General features: G+C 41.2%; 1 protein-coding gene across 2 annotated transcripts; it reads right to left on the bottom strand.

Moving 5' to 3' along the window:
* Nucleotides 1-924: 924 nt before the first annotated feature.
* SMPD4 (sphingomyelin phosphodiesterase 4) lies at nucleotides 925-19,453 on the bottom strand. 2 transcript variants are annotated; one of them, XM_064466432.1, is made up of 19 exons: nucleotides 19,301-19,453; nucleotides 18,935-19,021; nucleotides 18,295-18,437; nucleotides 18,068-18,143; nucleotides 17,079-17,187; nucleotides 16,428-16,480; nucleotides 15,691-15,842; nucleotides 14,525-14,657; nucleotides 13,795-13,866; nucleotides 10,199-10,288; nucleotides 7,566-7,711; nucleotides 6,465-6,555; nucleotides 5,234-5,334; nucleotides 4,773-4,936; nucleotides 3,856-4,061; nucleotides 3,068-3,301; nucleotides 2,167-2,298; nucleotides 1,871-1,999; nucleotides 925-1,391 (listed from the first exon to the last, which is right to left on the bottom strand). In XM_064466432.1, the coding sequence occupies exons 1-19, from the start codon at nucleotides 19,337-19,339 to the stop codon at nucleotides 1,065-1,067; spliced, it is 2,484 nt and encodes an 827-aa protein (XP_064322502.1). In that variant the 5' UTR covers nucleotides 19,340-19,453; the 3' UTR covers nucleotides 925-1,064. The 2 variants fall into 2 exon arrangements, with proteins under 2 accessions (XP_064322502.1, XP_064322503.1); XM_064466433.1 differs by lacking the exon at nucleotides 10,199-10,288.
* Nucleotides 19,454-19,516: the final 63 nt, after the last annotated feature.

The following is a 19,516-nucleotide window of genomic DNA, read 5'->3' on the forward strand; positions in this document are numbered from 1 at the left end:
AGCCGCTGCTGCCCCCCTCCCCAGTACCACCATTACATTCCTGTTGCGGTCACTTGCAGGGAGGCAGAGCTCAGCTGAGCTGGCTGCCTACCCACAGCAGCTGTGGCCCCAGGGCAGTGGGTGCTGGGGCTCCGCCAGCTCCTGCGCCCTGTCCCAGTGGCGGCAGTGGGGTGGCCCTGGCTGAGGTAGCAGTAGGGCAGGGCGGGACAGCGATGGAGCCAAGCTGTGCGGTGGTTAACTCCAGGCACGCTGCCATCAATATGTTAAATGCGTGTGTGGGTGCTCCTGTTATTTGCTTAGTAAATGATTTAAAGGATTTCTTGCCCTTTTCATGTTGGGGAGAGGACAACAAACTATTTCTTGAATGCCAAGAGAGGAATGGGCCTAGCTGCTGACCAAAACTGCCAGGTTGGAGTTACAGTGAGGTTATAGGGGAAACAGCAGTATCTTCTGTTTTTACAAGCAAGTGTTAATATCCCATTGACCACAGTGGCTCCAGAAGAAGTACAAATACGTGGAGAAGTGGTTTCTTGAGGCAGAAGGCACAAATCTGCCTGGACTGGAGAGGCCTCAGGCAGGGAAGAGGAGGTTTAAGCCCATGCTGGGCTGAGATACTGCTCTTGTTGCCGTGTCCCTTTTTTCTATCAGTACAACTTCCTATAAATTTCTTGATACGCTGCTCTTTGTTGATGCTGTAAGAGTAATGGGTAAGTCCTATAGCTAATTCTTGCTTTAGAACAGCATAAAGAGACTTCAATGCAGATATTGCTGAATAAAAAATGTTTATACATATGGCATGGGTCATTTCAGGATTATAAATACCAATGGCTCATTCTTCCCCCTCAAAAAAAAATTTCACTGGATTCCATAGAAACACTTTTATAAAAAATAAGATCTACATTATCCCCAGTCCACAAGACCATATCGTTGTTCATAAAACTCAACTTTAATATTAAAAAATACTTTAGGAAGACTTTATATGATCATTCAGACATTTTAGTAATTGAATCCCATGCTCATCCTTAAAACATTTATTTTTACAAGTGTAAGCTGAAAGAAGGAAGCTAGTGTTCATGTGGTTTCCATCCTTCAGAGAAAAAAGTCATTATTACAGCATAAAGAAAATATCCGATCAGGATAATGAATGTGCAGCCCACTGGCCCAATGTAAAACCAGGATGCAATGAAGTAGATCATCAGCAAAGAAATGAGAGTCCTGTAGCTAGCCAGAAACCTGAGACTGATTCTTGGTCCCCAGTTCTGGCTTGTTCTGTCCCTCACCATGGGACTATACCTGATTTTCTGTATGAGGTGGGGGTTGGTAAGATGATAACGACAAAGTCTGCCAACAAAATCTTCCCTGGAGCAAAGCACATCCATCTGATCAGCAAACTGAGGAAAGAAAAGTTTCACCATTACTATTCTACTGCAACTACTGTCATCAAGTAAGTGTAACTTATTTTTCAATTTTCTTCATTTACAGGATGAGGATTAGAGGAAATAGAGGGGGAAAAAAAGATTCAAAATACACTTTTAAATAGAAGAACTGCTTTAGTGCAGACTTATCTTTTATCTGTCTTACGTACAGGAGAAAAGAATTTGCCTTTCCTGTTTTAGAGACATTCATTCTGAATGATAGTCCCTTTGTTCATCAAGCATAAAAAAATATACTTAATGTTACTTATTATTATTTTGTGTAGGAAAAGCGGAATGACAGGTAGTGAAGCAGGCCTGATACTATGAGGAAATACCCATCTAGACCACAATAAAGGAGACAGAGCAAGAACAAACCAAGTGTCATATACGCGCAGGTGCAGTGAAGAAGATGAATTTGCAGTGGAACTTATAAAAGGAGGCAATGCTATACTTACCCTTTCATTAAGCACTGAGGACAGACGAAACAGGAGGCGGACAAGAGTGGCATTTTCGTAGCTTCGGATGGGCTGAAGCTCAGTGTCTCCGTGATACTGCACCTCAAATCTGCGTAAGCCGTTTATGATCTAGAAACAGGGAAACAAACCCCTTATCTTGTAGCTCCCATCTGACACACCTCTATATGGGCACCTCTCTTAGCCCCAGATATATTGCACTTTTGTTGATGTGGAAGGGCAACTTGTTTTTTTCAAAAACAGTCTAGGGTGGCTATACGTAATCTTTCTTCTCTCACCTGGTACCTGCCAAGGGGTGTAAGAATGAGGCCATCCTCACTTTCAATGCAGTCTGGAAGCTGTTTTTTTCCATTCTCGTCTTGAGCTGTCCCACACTTCATCATCATCTGGGTCAGCTGGGCTTCATTCAGCTGTTCAGGAATAACACAGTTCTAAAGTGTGTGTTTGATCTACCCTGTTCTTCTGTTTCATTTCCTTCTCCCTTCACAAACTCCTTAGTAGTGGAAGCCTTTGACAGCTGGCACAGATACAAAGAACTGCTTAATAGCACTTTGGTTAGACATTAAAAGTGAGGTAAGTCCCCAGATTTCTTGTCTGTGCTCATCAAAGCCAGAAGAGCTGTTCTGTTTTCTGTGTCCTTTAATCCTTGAGAGCTGTCAAAGAGCTGTCTTCTCCTAGGTCAATTCTGTATAAGGGAGTCTGTCTGACAGAGAAATTAATCTGTTCTTTTAAGTTTAACCAAAGAAACAGCTTACGTCTAGTTCATCCATTCATCTATAGCTGCAGTTATAGGTTGTATTTTTATAGCTCTTTACATTTAGAGGATACTGGACTGTTATTAAAATTTAAACCATGTCTTACCTGTTTGTAAACATGAGAACAGGCACAAATAAGGAGACAGGTTTGGTATAAACTATAGTCCAAAAGAGTGGTCACTTGAAACAAAGTGGGCCTAATATTTAGAAATTCAGAGCATCTCATTCTATCTGTACTGAAAGTGGTTTTGAAGTGGTCAGGTAAAGTCAAGCCTAAAAGACGCTTACAACAAAGTTTGCTGGCAGGGTCTCCGGATGGCTTTGTGACCCCACGTAGTACAAGAGTGACAGAAGTATATTTGACGAATCCTGACGCTTGTTCACACTGCCACATAGGGGAAGCTCTTAGAAAGATGTTACGTACCTTGAAGATTTGGCACAGGTATTCTAGTGCCTTCTCTAAATATTCATCTGATTTTTTTATGCTGTCTTGCCCAATTTCATCAAGATCATTGCCTGTGTAGGAACCATTCATCTCAGATGGAGTAAATCTAAACCATGAAAAGAAGGACTGGCTAGCCGTTGTCTCTGCAGAATGGTCTGATATGGATTTTGCTGTCTGCTGCGCCTGACAAATTAACTGAGCCAGTTTTAACACCTAAAACAAAAAGAGTTAATTGTATTGGACAAACGTAAAGGACTGCTAGGCATCAATGCATGGATAAAACTGTGCCTACATACCTGGCAGTTGAGAGTAAATCCAGCAAACTCACTCTCTTAGCTCATATGGACTTGTGCTAAGACTATTAGATACCTTTCCAATAGGGCAACGGTAGTTCTTTGCTGTTGAAGCGTTTAACAAACTTGAGTGCTTCTCAGGTTTTTCAGCTGCTTTTTTTCCCATTTTTACCTAACTTGCTATTGGATACTAATCAATACAGTAAGCATGTCTGAGAGGAAATGCTTGCAATATACTACTCCAAGGCAGCAAGCTGTTACATTAACTTTGTATTTAGCAAAAAGCAAGCAGACTTTTACAGCTGTGCTGGATTGAGACCCCTCAGGTTTCAGAAGTCACCATCAGCAAACTTAATTATACAGTAGTGCAGGGCGTGAAGTTTTCCGCTCCTAACTTCTCATAATATGGATGCTCAGCACTGAGAAAATACCTGTCAAAGTAGAAAGACAGGTGACAAGAAACTTGTTGCTTACCAAATTCCTGACTTCTGTGCCAAACATCTGTTTATATTGGAAGTCCTGTCCTTCCAGGCTGTAAACATGACTCTTCACCTTAAATGAGGCATCTGTAATAGTTGGAGGCCACGATGAGAAGAAGCTCCCGCCAAATGGGGGGGTCATAAAAAGTCGATGTTGACGATGGGGAATAACAAGTTCTGGCTCCAGGAATAACTGTTCTCCTAGAATATGAAAGAAGTAGTGAAGACAGTTATATAATACTCCTGGTTTTGCCTGGGGAAGGTCTAGCTACAAAGCACCTTAAGGCTGCTTAGCAACTTGCTTTCAGATAGGCAGGTAGTTTTAGGGGGAAACAGGCCTTAACTACATTTTCTGAATCCAATTCTCTCCACCCACAGCAGAAATGTCAGAGTGCGCTGTCTGCGTGCAGAGCATACAGACAGCATTTTAAGCCTGTAACTTTTTTCAACGAAGGCCGTGGAGAATCAAGACGCTTCAGACATGGATACCTGTCAAATATTGCCTCTCCCAAATTTACTGTATACTAATTATCCTGAAGTGCATACAGGACTAGCTGACTAGCTATTTTGCTAAGTATAGAGACTTTTAGAGATAAAAGAAACTTTAATCCTGAGGTAAATAATCTAGTAAGACAAGTGTAAGAAAAACTGACTTTATTGTAAACACAATACTGTGTTCTTTAAAGAAAAATTGTGGAATGAAATCTCAATGATGGCGGTTAGAAAAGAACTACAGACATATTAAACCAATATGACCAACATTAATGCAGACACGCAGATTTCTGAATGGCAAAAAAGCATGTGCACAATGGGAGAGTAAATCTATTCACCTCAGCGCTTCTGAGGTAAGATGTAGCCATTGTGAAGAAAGATTGAGACAGAACAGCATAAGATGTCAAAATATCTATTTACCTTTCAGGATCATTTCAGCTAGATTGGGCTGAGCAAAGACCTTGGCTACTCGGAACACCATGAGAGCATTCTTTGGACTGACCAAGTCTGTTCGTAGAGCTCTGTTCAGAAATCCTACGAACAGCTTAGTATACATGAGTAGGTTTTCTTGAATGAAGGTGGCCCTGTCAAAGTGAGTACACGATTTGTGAGTACAGCTGGTTATATAGCTGTCATTTTGTCTTCTGCCAAACAAGTCATTAAGGGAATGTTTTATACTGTCTCTGGTCTACTTGCACTGAGACAAAAGAAGATACTTCTTTAAAAAAAAAAAAAGGCTTGTGTTCTATGAAATAATCTCTAATCTTGTACAGAAAGCTAATTCAGGTTGGTGGATGGTTCTCGAAATCCTGCTGTTTTACTCAGGATCTGCATAAACTTGAGGTTTGGTTCCGATTACTCACAGCTGCTTTCCTCCTTACCATTTCTCTGACACGCTGCGAGGCAAGGGCTCTGCATTTTGTGGGGGCTTTTCCGGAGCATACCTCCAAGGCTGCAAGTAACTTAACCACATCTCAAGAACCTAAGCAAAATTGCATGTAAAAACACATGAGCATCAATGCTTTTTGGAAAGGAAGACAGGGTTATTTGTTTGTGTTTTTTTTTAAAACCCAGTGAATATTATCTTAATGATACCTAAAAGTTTTTAGGAATAAAGCACTCTCTAGTAATCTGAGTATCCTTGAAAAAGAACTGAAAAAAGCAAGCGTGTTAGGACCAATCTGGATTTTCTGTAATACCCAAATGAGATGGCACTCATACAGCTACCTCAGAAGAAGAAAACTTAGTGGGTGGCTACGTTTCTTCAGGGACTTCTGGAACCTGGGAACAATTCGGGACACAGTTTAGGAGGCTGCGTGGTGTTGGGTTGATAGTCGGACTTGATGATCCTAGAGGTCTTTTCCAACCCTAATGATTCTATGATTTAAGGTGCATTTAACAGCTCTGACAGTGTTCACTGAATCTCTACTGAAGTAAGTAAACAAGATGCTACATTAATATCATTTCAGCTCTCGTCTTCTGCATAGACCTGCCCACCACCCTGAGGAAACCCAGTGGGGTCCTGATTGCACTGAAGCCAAGAATAGGTTTGCCATGGCATCTATAAACATTTCTTCTGAGATTCTGCCTTACATGTGTACCTCAAACACTGCAGTGTAGCTAACTATAGGTCTAGCGAGCAAGACCTATGCCTATTACATTCTGCATTTTTAAACACCTCCGTTGATTACCAAGAGTCATGGTCTGATGTAGTTCTTTTCCTGCTTGCAGAAGGTAATATTTGCAGTATCTTGCTATCATAAATTAAGATTGTATTACTTTTGTTTATGACCTATTATATTGGATAAGATATTAAGAAATGAGGACCTATAAGTATCTGTTTTAAGAGTAACACCTACTTTTCAATCACCAGCCATTTTCAGTGTCAGGAAAACAAGCCAACAACCTGTAGTAATTCCCACCAAGATCTATTCAACTTCCTCCTTATGTCTAATTGGCACTCTTTCTCTAACACTAGATGTACATGTTATATAAAGAATTTCACTGCTCTAGGAAAAAAAAAATTTAAAGACCAAGAAATAGCTGTTAAACAGCAATAACTGATTACTAGTTCTGTTGAGTACGGATTTAGAAAGAGAAGCAGGTACATACTGCTCTGAAAGAGGCGTCCAGAGGCCAGTGTCCAAAACAGTGTTGCAGAAAGATATAAAGTTTCTCCTGGACAAACCGAGGAATTACAACCCTGCAAACAGATTCAAAGACAGTCACATGTATAAACCATCAGCAAATTTTAAGAACAAAAAACACCCAACCAACTGACAACCCAACACACTTCCACAAATGTAAATACAAACCCAAACTACTTCTTCCATAACTGAAGCTACTTCTGGCCATTGAATTTCAACTCAAAATAGAGAAATATAAAATTAACCTGTGCCAGAATTCTCTGGTAGCATTTTCTTTTTTCTGACTTGTACCAAGATATAGACGAATGTAATAGCAAGACATCCCCCCCTCCTGAAGCTGCCCCTCTGTCTAGTGGATGTGAGAAACATAATCCAGTAGCTCTCAGAGGGCTTCTCCCTGAAAAGCTCTTTCTATATGTGTCATGGTTTCAGCTGGGATAGAGTTAATTTTCTTCACTCTAGCTGGTATAGTGCTGTGCTTTGACATTAGCATGGAAAAAAACCTGTTGAGATAACACACAGATGTTTGGGCTGTTGCTGGGCAGCGCTGATACTAGTCAAGGACATGTCTAGCCTCCCATGCTCTGCTGGGTGCACAAGAAGCTGGAAGGGGAGGGGGCACAGCTAAGGGAGCGGATTCAAACTGACCAAAGGGATATTCCATATCATGTAACGTCATGCCCAGTATGCTACCTGGGAGGGGCTGGCCGGGGGAGGGAGGGGGCAATCGCGGCTCGGGGACGGGCAGCGTCGGTCGGCGGGTGGTGAGCGGTTGTATCGTTCGTGTTTCTGCGTTTTTTTTTTCCCATTTTCCCTTTCCTTCCTTTTCCCTTTTATTATATTAACATTACTGTCATTATTATCATAATCATTTATCATCATCATTCTATTGTAGTTATTAAACTGTGCTTATCTCAACCCACAAGTTCTTTTGCTCGTCCGATTCTCTTCCCCATCCCACAGGGGTGGTGGTGGGGGGGTGAGCGGGCGGCTGCGGGGTGTTCAGTTGCCAGCTGAGGCTGAACCACGACAATATGTTTTGGAGACGGGCTCCTCGTGTACCTACCTTTTAAACTCCTCCAGTGGGCTGGCTGTGTGGGAGTGGGCTGAAGGGGAGAGAGGCTCTGGTTTCAGGCTGTTGCTGAAAGCGTGCAGATGTTTCACAAGCAGTCTTACCACCAGCACGTGCTCTTCAGTGGGCTTAAATGACTCCTAGATTCAAAGCAAAAGACAGGAAGATAATGAGTATCATATGCTAAATGGTTCCAGGAGATAATTCAGGAAAATTATATTCTCAGATCAGAAATTGAAATACAAGAAAGGCTCTCTTCTTTCTAGGTTCTTCACCGTAGTTTGGTGCCACCTGATTTTAGACAATCTTGCACCCCAGGACAAGCTCCATCAATCTTCTGCCATCAATTCACTAAGAAACAGTAGCGTATTTTCGATAATGTGATTGTAAGAAAAAGTATCTACAGTACTCTAATGCACTGAGCCTCAGGCTAGCATTAAAGAACAGAATAACTTGTAGATTTTGACTTACCCCTTTCTGAAAAAAGACTATTCAGTCTTTCATTATGGTTACAGGTTCATTGCTGTGGACAGCAGACCAGATCCTGTTTATGCCCTTGGCTGGCTTTACTGAGTTCTCCTTCCTACGCTGGTACTCATCTGCCTTATAAGAAAGAATATTCCTAGAAAGAGTTACCATAAGACCTGCTTCTACTCCTGTGATGCTGTTGCTTCTAGCACTGCTGTGGGTAGAAGTAGCCTGGGTGGGAGTAGCACAAGGAGTGATGGTGAGCCACAGTGATGTTACTAATAAATAAGCGAGTGCATGATATGGCAGGGAGATGAATGAGGTAAAAGAAGAGCTATTCCTCCTGGGTGCCCAGCGCCAGAGCTGGCCTGCTGCAGGATCTGGGGACAAAGCGCTTACTCCTTTGCTACTGTAATCTGCTTTAAGAGTAGTGAACTGATCTCAATCCACTACTGAATGCAGATTTTAAGGTATTACTTGTATTCTAAGTTTCACATCTCTCATGTTTCTCAAAAGTTGAGAAGAACGTTGATGAAACAAAAGTTACACCTGCAAGTATAACGGAAGATGCTGGAAGAGCATATTACACAATAGCTGCCAGACATTTCCAGGATGCCAAATGCAGCCATGCGGAGGTAAGAGCCTGAATATGACTCCAGGGGACTGACAGACATTTTTATACAAAAAGCTTCCACTTCTTAAATCTATTCAACAGTAGTTCCCATGCTGGGGGCGCTCTGTGTGTGTCCTTTCTCTGCAATGCCTGAGGCAAAACTGATGTTTTACAGTCTCTTAAGATTTTTAATACACTGTAAAGTTCACTCCAGGAAAAGAATCAAGGCTTGATGATAGATCTAGTCATGTAGTACAGCCAGATCTGAGACTCTTAAAAGACAGAGGATAACCTGTTAGCAGTTCTAATGAAGGCTGGTCTTGTGTTCTTTACAGCTCTTGGTAAATCAGCGTGTTTTCTATAGTCCTCAGAAGGGTTTATGTAAGAGGGTAGAACTCTGAGAAGTTACTTCATCCTAGGAGTTTAGATCAGGGCCTCCAAAAGCAATTAGAGGAGGTTGAGTACTCTACTATAGGCCTTGAAAGGGTGTAATTTAAAAAAACCCAAACATCTAGGCTCTTCTCAAGTGTACCTTTTGAACTTACAAAACCACCAGTACCCCTATTTCAAGAAATTGTTTCAGGTAATGCTAGTAGTTTTTCCACTTCGCAATTCTTATAATTTCCTCTTAGCCTGGATCAGCACCAATGGAAATTACTGGTTTAAAAAGTACTTTTCCTCACAAGTGTTTTTGTTGTCAAACCTTAGCCTACAGGATGGATGTGTGCCATTCTTAACGCAGTCATTAGATAAGCATAATAGTAAAATAGATTTAAAGACAAGTAGTAGTTCCTGTTTTCCTTTCAAAGCAGTACCTTGAGATATCATAGCACTTTATAAAAATATGAAGGATTAAACAGCAGGAAAATTCCATGTAGTGCTAAAAAGCTTTATAGTATAAGAAGAGCTTTATAGTACATATGCTCAGCCCTCCCCTTTCCCAAAATGAAGACCCAATGAATAAAGAGCTGAAGTAGGGAAAGAGGAATCAGCAATCTGTTCCAACAGGAATGTTTTTGCATGCACATTTCCTGAACAATCTGCAAATGTACCACTCATGCTTTTGCAAAACAGGATAATCAAACTGGCATTGCCACCACAAATTTAGAACTATCCAATGACATTTCACTGGCTAAAAAAACCTCTAGGTGTTACCTACCTTAATTTTAGGTGACAACCACATGAATTCTGATCTTCTCTTCCATACAAGGTTTGCTTAAATGACTAGTGTTTTGGTGTCAGAAGTGTCAGCTATGCTTGTAAGACTCTTTCTACAATATATTACAAGAACGCATCTCTAAAGATTGAGTTCTCAATTAGTCCTCATAATATGCTAGATTTTAACTATTGGCATGACCTTTGCTAAAACCTCTCAGTATCTGTTTTTACTGAAAATTTAGTACACCTCAATGCAGTGTTCTCAATGAAGTCGTAAAACCACACCTTAGCAGCAAAAGCTGCTGTAAAGATAGCACCAATACACTTTGCAGATTATATGATGGAACAAGATTTTTTAAAAGGAAACAAAATGAAAACATGATAGTACTTGGTATGCGTGGAGGGCCTGGTAGCTGGATTGGGCAGGACTACCGTGGTGTTTACTGGAGATACTGAGTCGGTAGTGGAGAACCTCCAGCTGAGACAACAGAAACAAAAAGGAAGGGGGGGAGGGAAAAAAGGAGAGAAGAGAGCAAGAGAAAAAAAAAAAAGTGAGAATGAGCCCAAGGAAGAAGGGTGTGGGATAAAAAATGAACATCACAAATACAGTCAGGGACAAAATATCACAATAACAACTGCAGCCACAGTATCCTCCTCTTTCTTGTGTTCAGTAGATTTATTCCATAGTATCTCATACCCTTTATCAAATCAGAAATACCACTGGAGGCAGGTGTCAAAGAAGTATAGCTGTTAAGCAACTGTGGTTGTGGTGGTTCTCCTTGCTGCCCTCGGAGCAAGTGCTGGTAGGGGATATGGAGCTTTTGCCAAATAAACTCCCCATTTCAGAAGTTAACTAAACTGCAGACACAAGGATTTACACACTGTGACAGTGTTTTATTAAATAATCGAGTAAAAGCATTCAACATTCTGCAAGGTTTTTTAATACTATTTTGAAAAGTTTGTTATTTCTTCTTGTGCTGCTGGAGAAGCAGGGTTTGTATACTGGGAAGAAACTAAAATTGATACTTTCTTCCTCCCAAGGAGCAGGAAGAAAAAAAAAGTTTGGCTTTTTATAATCCCTTTGAGCCTGTCCAGTAAGTTTCCAGTTCAGAGAAATCCTCTGTCTTCTCTTTCTATTTAAAGGCCTTCTGGGAAGGCTGCAGTTCTTGTGAATTTCCTCAAAAGAGGAAATTAATTCTACTATTAGGGAAACATCACATGTATAAAAAGGCAAAAGACATACCTAGCACACAGTGTTATATGCTGATGCAAAAGAGATTTTGCCTTAACACTGAAATCTCTGCAAGCCTCAGCCAGATCCCTTCCTGGAGAAATACGGTAAAGAGTATTCTTTGACAATGTGATGGTGAGGAGGATACTGTAGCACCAGTGACACGCATGTATGAAATTAATGAAAAAACATAAAACAAAAAATGTACACTACACAGATCCCAATGACTGTTGTGAAGCATCTAAACTAACTCTCCAAATCACACCTCTGCTGTCTTTCAACAGCCCCTACCCAATCTCCTCTAGTGCCAGTTTGGTATCATTTAGTTTTACACGCCTAAGCCTGGTAGGATTGTTACTGCAAGCTCCCCAAACAGCTCAAACACATAGTCTGCTTCATAACTGACTCCTGTGCCACAGGAATCGGCAAGAGCCTGTAGTCTAATAGGTGTTCCACATGCAGTGCTGGGGTCTGTGGCACCTGGCATTGGAAGGTCAGGAAGTTTTTCATGAAGTTTTATCAAACTTCAAAATTAAGGGTTCATTGTGACTACTGCAGAACAGAATAGGAAAAGAGATGCTGCACGCTTGGGCTCTGGATCATCCGAGAAGCAAAAAGCAAACAGACAATGTAAAAGAAAGGGAAAATAGTTGTATTAATGGAGAAAGCAGTGAAACTCAGCATAGCAAAATAGCATCAACCTCAGGTTCACACCAGACCCAGAAAGAAATCAAAGCAGTAAAGTAGAAAAGTAGTACATTTTCTCAAAAGAAGTTATTTACTGTTCATTCTCAGTGCACTGAGAAGTCTGTGATGACATTAATAAGGTTTAAAGGAAAACCTATCATTCCTTGAGGCACTTCACAGGAAAGTTACATATCTGGGATCTGACTTGGCCCATCAAAGCAAACAAGTCTGGCTGCTGGACAAAGAAAGAGCCAATCTGTGAAACCTCATCCCACCTTCCAATACAGGTATGTAGCCATTCCAAGTCACTGACGGTCAAACAGGTCTAGATCCAGGGATTACCCCACTAGCTACCCCTCCTTTGAAAGGCACAGAAGGCTAAATGGAATCAAGTGAACCTGCAAAATTATTAATAATTTTAACAATAAGGTTTAGGGTGATCGTGGGTTTCCAGTCAAGCCCTTTAACCCTTATGGTAAAGCAAAACTTGCATTTCTGAACTATGAAGCAGACTATTCTCCTTCAGGCCACCCTGAGACCATACAAAGCTTAGTTTAAGCATCAAAGGCTTATGAACAGCCCTGTCCCAGCTGATCTGGAACCTTTCCTCAGTCCTGCAGGAGGGATCCTTCGTCCATTTATGGATGTCATGGGGAATTCCAGTTCCCTATTCAGGTGTTCTAACCCCCAAAGAGCAAAGTCTTCCTCTTTTACATGCCCATGCTTACTTTCTATTGAAGATGAAAATAAAATTCCATCAGGGAGTTACAGCCTCAAGTTGTGGCTCAACACACCTTGTGGAGGATCCTGAAGTGACGATTTCAGAGAACTTTAAGCTCTACCTAGGCCCTATTCCACCATAACATTGGTAGTCATTGTCTGTAACTGCTGCTCCCTAGTGTTAGAAGAGAGCATCTGAAATACAGAGGGTGAACAGAGGAGAGAAGTTTAAAGCAATCATTATTTCTGGCCTGACCACAGTGCTTGATGCACAGAGACTGGACAGACAGACAGACCAAAGGTACTTCAAGCAAAGCCTTTCCATCACAGGTGCACAGCCATGCTGCTGGGAGTCCCAAGTGGAGACTTTACAACATAGCGAGTTTGCATTTTGACCTCAACTTTAAAAGACAAAACCCATCACACTTCTGCTCTCCAATGTTTTCCCTAGCAAAATATAAGTAAGTTTGTTATTTTATAGCCTGTGGAGTGAAGGATCAGGATTTCTCAGTCAATCAACTCCCATATTGCTTTCACACAGGAATAAATCCTGAGTAGCGTTTATATTTCTCTCTTCTTTGAAAGTCCCACTGTGACCCACAGGGAATTCAGAGGATCAACATTTTCTCCTTCAAATTCCCTTTACATTTATGATGCCTTCGATCTTAGCCTCCCCAACACTTACTTAGTTTTACATGCAGTAGTTTGTTACTGAACAGGCCACCACAAACTGCTTAAAACAGTGTATTATGTGAGCAAGAGCTTGTAAGATACTCTGAACTCTGCAGCTGACACCATTATGGTGAAAAGCATATTTTGGAATATGAAACAAAAATGGCTTATTCACTTAACACTGAAGGACAGCTTAGTAATATTTCCTCTTTTAATTTGGATTTATGCAAAAAAATGGTTATGGATCTTAGAAACTACTAATTGGTATTTCAATAACAGTTGCTGTCACTGCTGGAAATCAATATTAGGTACTTTGAGCAGCCATGTTGCCTCAGTGGGATTTAACACAATGGTTTTATAGTGGCATCTTCCCCATCGTTAGCAGTTTGATTATCGGTGTTCAGATTGTTGTGACCATCCCACAAACTTGTCTCTTACAAAAAACAAAACGAAAACAACACAACTTCTGCAATGAAGGCAAATCTGGATGACACGCTTATTCACAATGTTCTTCATAACTGAATTAGCAATTTTGACACAATCATTTAGATACTCATGTAAGTTATTTCTTTCATATGGACCAATACACCAAACAAATTCTTCATGGAACAGGAGATTTACCCCAAGATAAGAGGTCAACCATCAGATGACGCTCATGAAGTACAAACTATTACCTTGACATGAGGGGACTGCATTTTCTGATACATTTCCAGTGAATAATGATGAAGCCACATTTCAACAAAGATCTGCAAAACAAATATTTTCTCAGCTACAAAAAGAGAAATAATCCAGGACTTGTCAGCCACAAGCTCCATAAAAGGGAAGACCGTAGCATATAATTTGAAAAGTAAGCTGTACTTGTAAATAGACAGGCACCTACTCAGAGATGTTTCAGGTTATTATCATGTCCATGCAAATGACTGAGCTGGCACACTTAGCACCTGCTAAGCATCGATAATTCAGTTCAGCAACATGGTAGGAACTTGTTTCAGAACAACTGTTAAGTCCAGATTCCCCTTTCCCTTCTGTTGGTGGTGAACAGAACCAACTTCTCTGTGCTTAACTTTTGCTTAGAGCATAAAATTGATGTAAGATTTTAAAAAAAAAAAAACCAGAAAAAAAGAAATAAATCAGGTTTAGAAACTTCTGGGAAAAAATACTCAAATGCTTAGGATCTGTTGTTAGATATGTAGTCTAAAGAAAAGATACTAAGTGCCTTTCTAAATTATAACTTGTTTCACAAGGGTTCTTTGTACCACTGACAGAACACAACAGCTGCACTGCTCAATTCCAAAAACAAGCTAAAGCAAAATGGCATAACTGTCTCTGGTTTGAAAAGATGAGATTCCTCTGTTTAGCCGCAGAAAATTTTGTGGTGTGTTTTCTTCCTTAAATCCAGCTTACCTGAAGCAGTGTTTCTGATCTCCAGATCTCCTGGGAAGCTGGGTCAGCATTGACAGAGGGCTGATGGGCAATGTGCCGTTTGAGCAAGCTGGTATGATGCATGCCGTAGGAAGTGAAAGGCACCGCTGGAGACCTTTAAAGGCAAATGAATGGAAATACCGAAGTCAGTAGCCTCAGTACAGGGAAATACGTCATTGCTTTTAATCACCGGTTTATAAATTGGAAAACAGTCTTTAAGAAGTAAAACTGCATAGTTGATTACACATTTCAAACTTTTGCAACATGTTATTAGTCACCTTGACTATGAACAAACACTGCATCACTGTTCATACCGCATTGAACCAGCTTTACACAGACCTGATGTTGTGTTCAACAATACATGAGTTTTTATTCTCTCCTATTCAGTTTGTTTTCTTTCACTCTGCCTCCCTTTATTCACCTGATCTGTATGTTCCTAAGGATATGCTAAGGCTCAACAGACCATGGAAACCGATACTTGAAACGCTTTAAAAATGCAGTTATATAAAATATAATGGCTATTAATTTCTACATTTGTATAAAATTGCTAATATTGATAAACTTTAAAAATTTGAGTAGAAAAACCAAATTTAAAAATGTGGACTTTCACAAGCTTAACTATTACAAAGAACAAAAGCCTGGGTGCTTGTACTGGAGAATTTTCACTTCAACTCCGTGGGTTTGTTTTTATGTCATTATCATATAGACATACAGAACTTCAGGAAGCGGTCAAAAAACTTTCATCCTCTTCCTTCTAGTTGTGGCTAAATAGCTTGATCTATTACCATGCAAAAAGTCACCTGAAATGCAGTGACGCATTATATGATTCGATTACTAATACGTGTCTTGGCTTTTTAGATCAGGAAGTTATGAACTAAGATGCCTATTAGCGCTATCAGTCTGTCACAACGACACGGCATGCTTGTACGTGCCTTTTCTGCTCCAATAGCTACCCTTCAGACTTTCAAATGAAACCTTTAAGGTAAAATTAATTTAACATAAATCTACTTAATTTTTCTAATTATATAATAAGTACATACAGATCATAACGAGGGGAGGTGTTTTCTACTTGTTGGAGGTTTCGTTCCAACAAGCCGTATTTTGTAAGCGCTGTTCCCACAATTTGCCTCTGGCACTGCAGTCATTACCTGGGCGTTGGGGAAGGGATGGCTCCCCCGGGATTTGAAGAAGGTGGAGGAAGGACGCTTCCTTCTGTGGGTAGGAAACACTTCAGGTAGGTGTCTACCAAGATGAAATAAGCACTGTTGGAAGGGCTGACGTGATGGGTGACAGGCGAGTTCTGAAACAGACATGCAGGAGATACCTGGAGTTACATACTGTTACTCTAAGCCACTGCTAGGGAGTGTCTGCTACACAGCCAGACCCGCTTAGCCTAAATAAGCAGAAGCCCAGTGGTTATAGAGGGTGAACTGACAACAAAGACACTTCAGAGCAAAGGTAAAGTGACTAACTGTAAGAGAACTACTGCTGTAGTGGTGAATGTAACCAAGTGTGAGAAGAGTGCAGTGTTACATAGCATGGTCAACAACAGGAGAAGCAACCAAATAACCAGGCACCATAGCACAAAGCTGTGGTTATGACTCTGTAAATGGTGTTATTGGATAGAGGGGCAGGAAATCCATTTGGAATCCACTGCCTGCTCTGTGCTGGCTATTGTTGGACAGTCTGCTCACTGGTATATCTAAGGTGGGTATTTTGTTTATTATCCAGTCTTACATCATCAACTGAACCAAAGCAATAACAAATTCTAAAAGTACAGATAAAACTGCTGTTAGTTTAGCTGGACAGCATCTCAGCAGGCTCTTAAAGCATTGTGAAGAAAGGCTAATACTATTTTCAGGGAAAAATTGCAAAAGGTACTTACCTTCTGTGTAATCAAACTAATTGCAAAGTAAAACATGTAATATTCAAATGGATCTGGAAGAACAGAGTCAAGGATCAGATAATAAAAAACAGGTACAGCTGTCAGATATCTGGGGATGCCGACTAGACATTAAACTTTTATTTTGTCAATGCTAAATTAACTTGCTAGAGTTTAACAGCAAATTCAGCAAGAGCTTTCCAACTGACTTGAAACGTTAGTAATAGAGGTTTTCTCTATGTGGCAAAGTGCATTCACATTACTCATCTTAGCACATTTGACTATCTCAAACTGAAACCAGTGCAGCTGCAGCTAAACTGCTTCCAACAAGTATAATAGCTGCAAAGTTAACACACAGCTTTTTCTATCATACTACATAAACTATGAAAAGAAAAATTGTGAAATATGGGCTCTACTGAAATCACTGGGAATTTTGTGGTTGACCTGAGTAAGGCCAAAAATTTCCCCACAAGGGTTTATACAAGGAGGACAAATCTATTTTTCATTGGAATCTAAACATTTCTAATCAGCCCAAAATCTTCAGCACGACAGTGATTTACCACAGGCGCATAATACACACACAACAGAAATGCTTCATAATGTCTCAGTTTTAGACATTTAAAGGAATTAAATAACCAACTATTAAAAGGATACTAAGAGCCAAATTCAAACCTAAACCACCAGGTGAAGGAAACTGGACTTTGTTGTGGTATAAAGAGCATTCAGGTAGGACTTGCTCTTGTATTGAAGCCTTCACGGGGCCCTGAAAGACAAAGTAGTGAAACACTAATCAGGCTACTAAGCATACTTGCAGAGTATGTTTTCAGATATTGAAGACGTGCTGCGTTCCAGCATCCTGGGATCATATCTACATTCAGCTCAGCGGGATCTTACTGCGTTGCAGTAGTTCCTTGTTCAAATGCATACTCTTTAGACAACTGCCAACTTTCTCACTGAAAATGAGTATTCACTATAAGGAGGAGAAAAAAAAAAAAAAAAAAAAAAAGACTTCACCAAGACTTTCCCAGTCGGAGTGGGAGCAGTGAAGGACTGGTGTTTGCCTGATGGCTTTGTTAGGGTAACTCTGCTGTGGACCAGCAATTACTATATACTTAAATGATGTTTCCTTTCGTTAAAGGCTGCAGAACTATCTGAATCAATTTCTAGATAGCAGCTAGCTAGTAGCAATGGAAGAAACATAGTGAAATGCCTCAGCAGATAAACATTTTTGTTTGAAATGTCATATTTCATATCCAGGCCAGCAGTTAGTCTTCAAACACATGGGCACAAAGCACAGCTAGGGAAGGCACTTCTCTGATGAGCCTGGAAAACTATTTTCAATCCTGCAACGTAACCAAGATAAAGTACATTCATTTCTCTGGGGACAGGATGAGAATCATAGTGCAGCTTTCTTGGCTGAACAGCACAAACATCTAGTTGCTGACAACCACCATCTCCTACAGAGTTTACAGCTGGGAACTCTCCTCCTCTAGCACCTGTTTAAAGAAACAGGTATGCTCTAAACCTGGAGAACTGAGGCTGTACCTTGGCCTATATAGAACCATCCCTATACAGTGCATGCCAAGTTTCAGTAGCTGCAACAACACCTACATTCTCTTCTTACAAATCCTTCAGTTACTCACTGGAAGATATGAGACTGGGAAATCATATCTGTACTCTTCTGCCTGGAGTTTGTAAACCAGCTTCATCATTGGGCCACTGTGAACAAGCATGAGAAAGAAAATCCATGATAAGCACCCTCTCCTGTCTCACTTTTGTAAGCTTATGTTTGCACAATGGAAGAAGGTCAAGCACTGGTTATTTGCTCACCACGCATTTTTTTAATCTGTGCTGAAACAAATGAGTTTACCTAGGATCCAGGAAATCCAAAGCCACAGAATATTCATTAGGATTTGTCCTTCCTTGCAAACAGCGAAGATTCCAGCCTATGATGATGCCATCCAGGCTACCAAAAATGCTCTCCACCAACCATGGGAAGATGCCATGCAGTTCCTTCAAGGAAAACAGACAAATAATTAACGTGTACAACTCCTCACTTGAACAATCTCCATTGCATGTACTAGAACGCACAAAGATGCTGTCTGCCAGCTATTAGTGACCATTCCTGGATTATCTCTAGGCAGAGCTTCTATTCAAAGGAATACATTACAGTATGGCAATTACCAGAAATCTATCCTCATTTTGGATCCTGCTAAAGTTCCAGCAATACTCATCACCATCACATACAATTATTTGTCACATTTTAAAACTAGTTTTCCTTGTAAACTGAGTCTGAGAGGTACTAATGAAGTGCAGTCAACTGAAACAATCTTTTAATGACTAGAAAAGGTTTTTAACTCTTGGGAAACACTGGATTTGCACTGTTTCACCTGCGGCCCTCAAAACTCTTGATAGGAGAAATATGAACAAAGAAAATAGTAATACGAAAAACAAAAGTTCCCCTGAAATATGCCAGGCAGTGAGTTTCTGAAAAGGCAGCGACCACTCACCTTGGCAGGAAACTCCTCAATGACCGTCTCCAGATCGTGGCATCTCTGAACAAAAGGTTTGTTTATACAATCCGCCTTCAGAGTGGCCTGTGACAAATCACAAGGCAAATCAGATCACCGTTGCCAGAAAGGACTACATTTGTCACGGCCATAAAGTAAAAATCCCTGAATTACGCCGCTCCTCTGGTACAGCATTTCTATTGATACGGCTGAAGTTACACCGGCCGACCTCGTAACTTCGCAGGGCCGTAACAAAGCTGACAGTTAACCAGAAACCGTAAGCCCAACCGAGGCGGGACGGGACGGGACGGGACGGCCCGGCCCGGCCCGGCCCAGCCCGGCGCCCGCCCGCCGCTCCCCACCCACCAGCAGGAAGCTGGGCTGCTGCAGGTGCGGGCCGGCCATGCCGCCTCTCCCCGGCCGCCGGTCCCCACGAACCGCCGCGGAGGCCTCCCACCACCAGTCCCCCCTCAGCCGCCTCCTCCCGCGCTCGGCGCCGGCGCGGCCCGTTACGTCACCGCCCTCGCCCGGCGCGCCACTGTGACGCCGTTCCCGCGCCGGGCGGAGGGGAGCGTGCCGCTG

Source organism: Phalacrocorax carbo, chromosome 15, assembly GCF_963921805.1.
Source record: "Phalacrocorax carbo chromosome 15, bPhaCar2.1, whole genome shotgun sequence".
Lineage (NCBI taxonomy): Eukaryota > Metazoa > Chordata > Aves > Suliformes > Phalacrocoracidae > Phalacrocorax > Phalacrocorax carbo.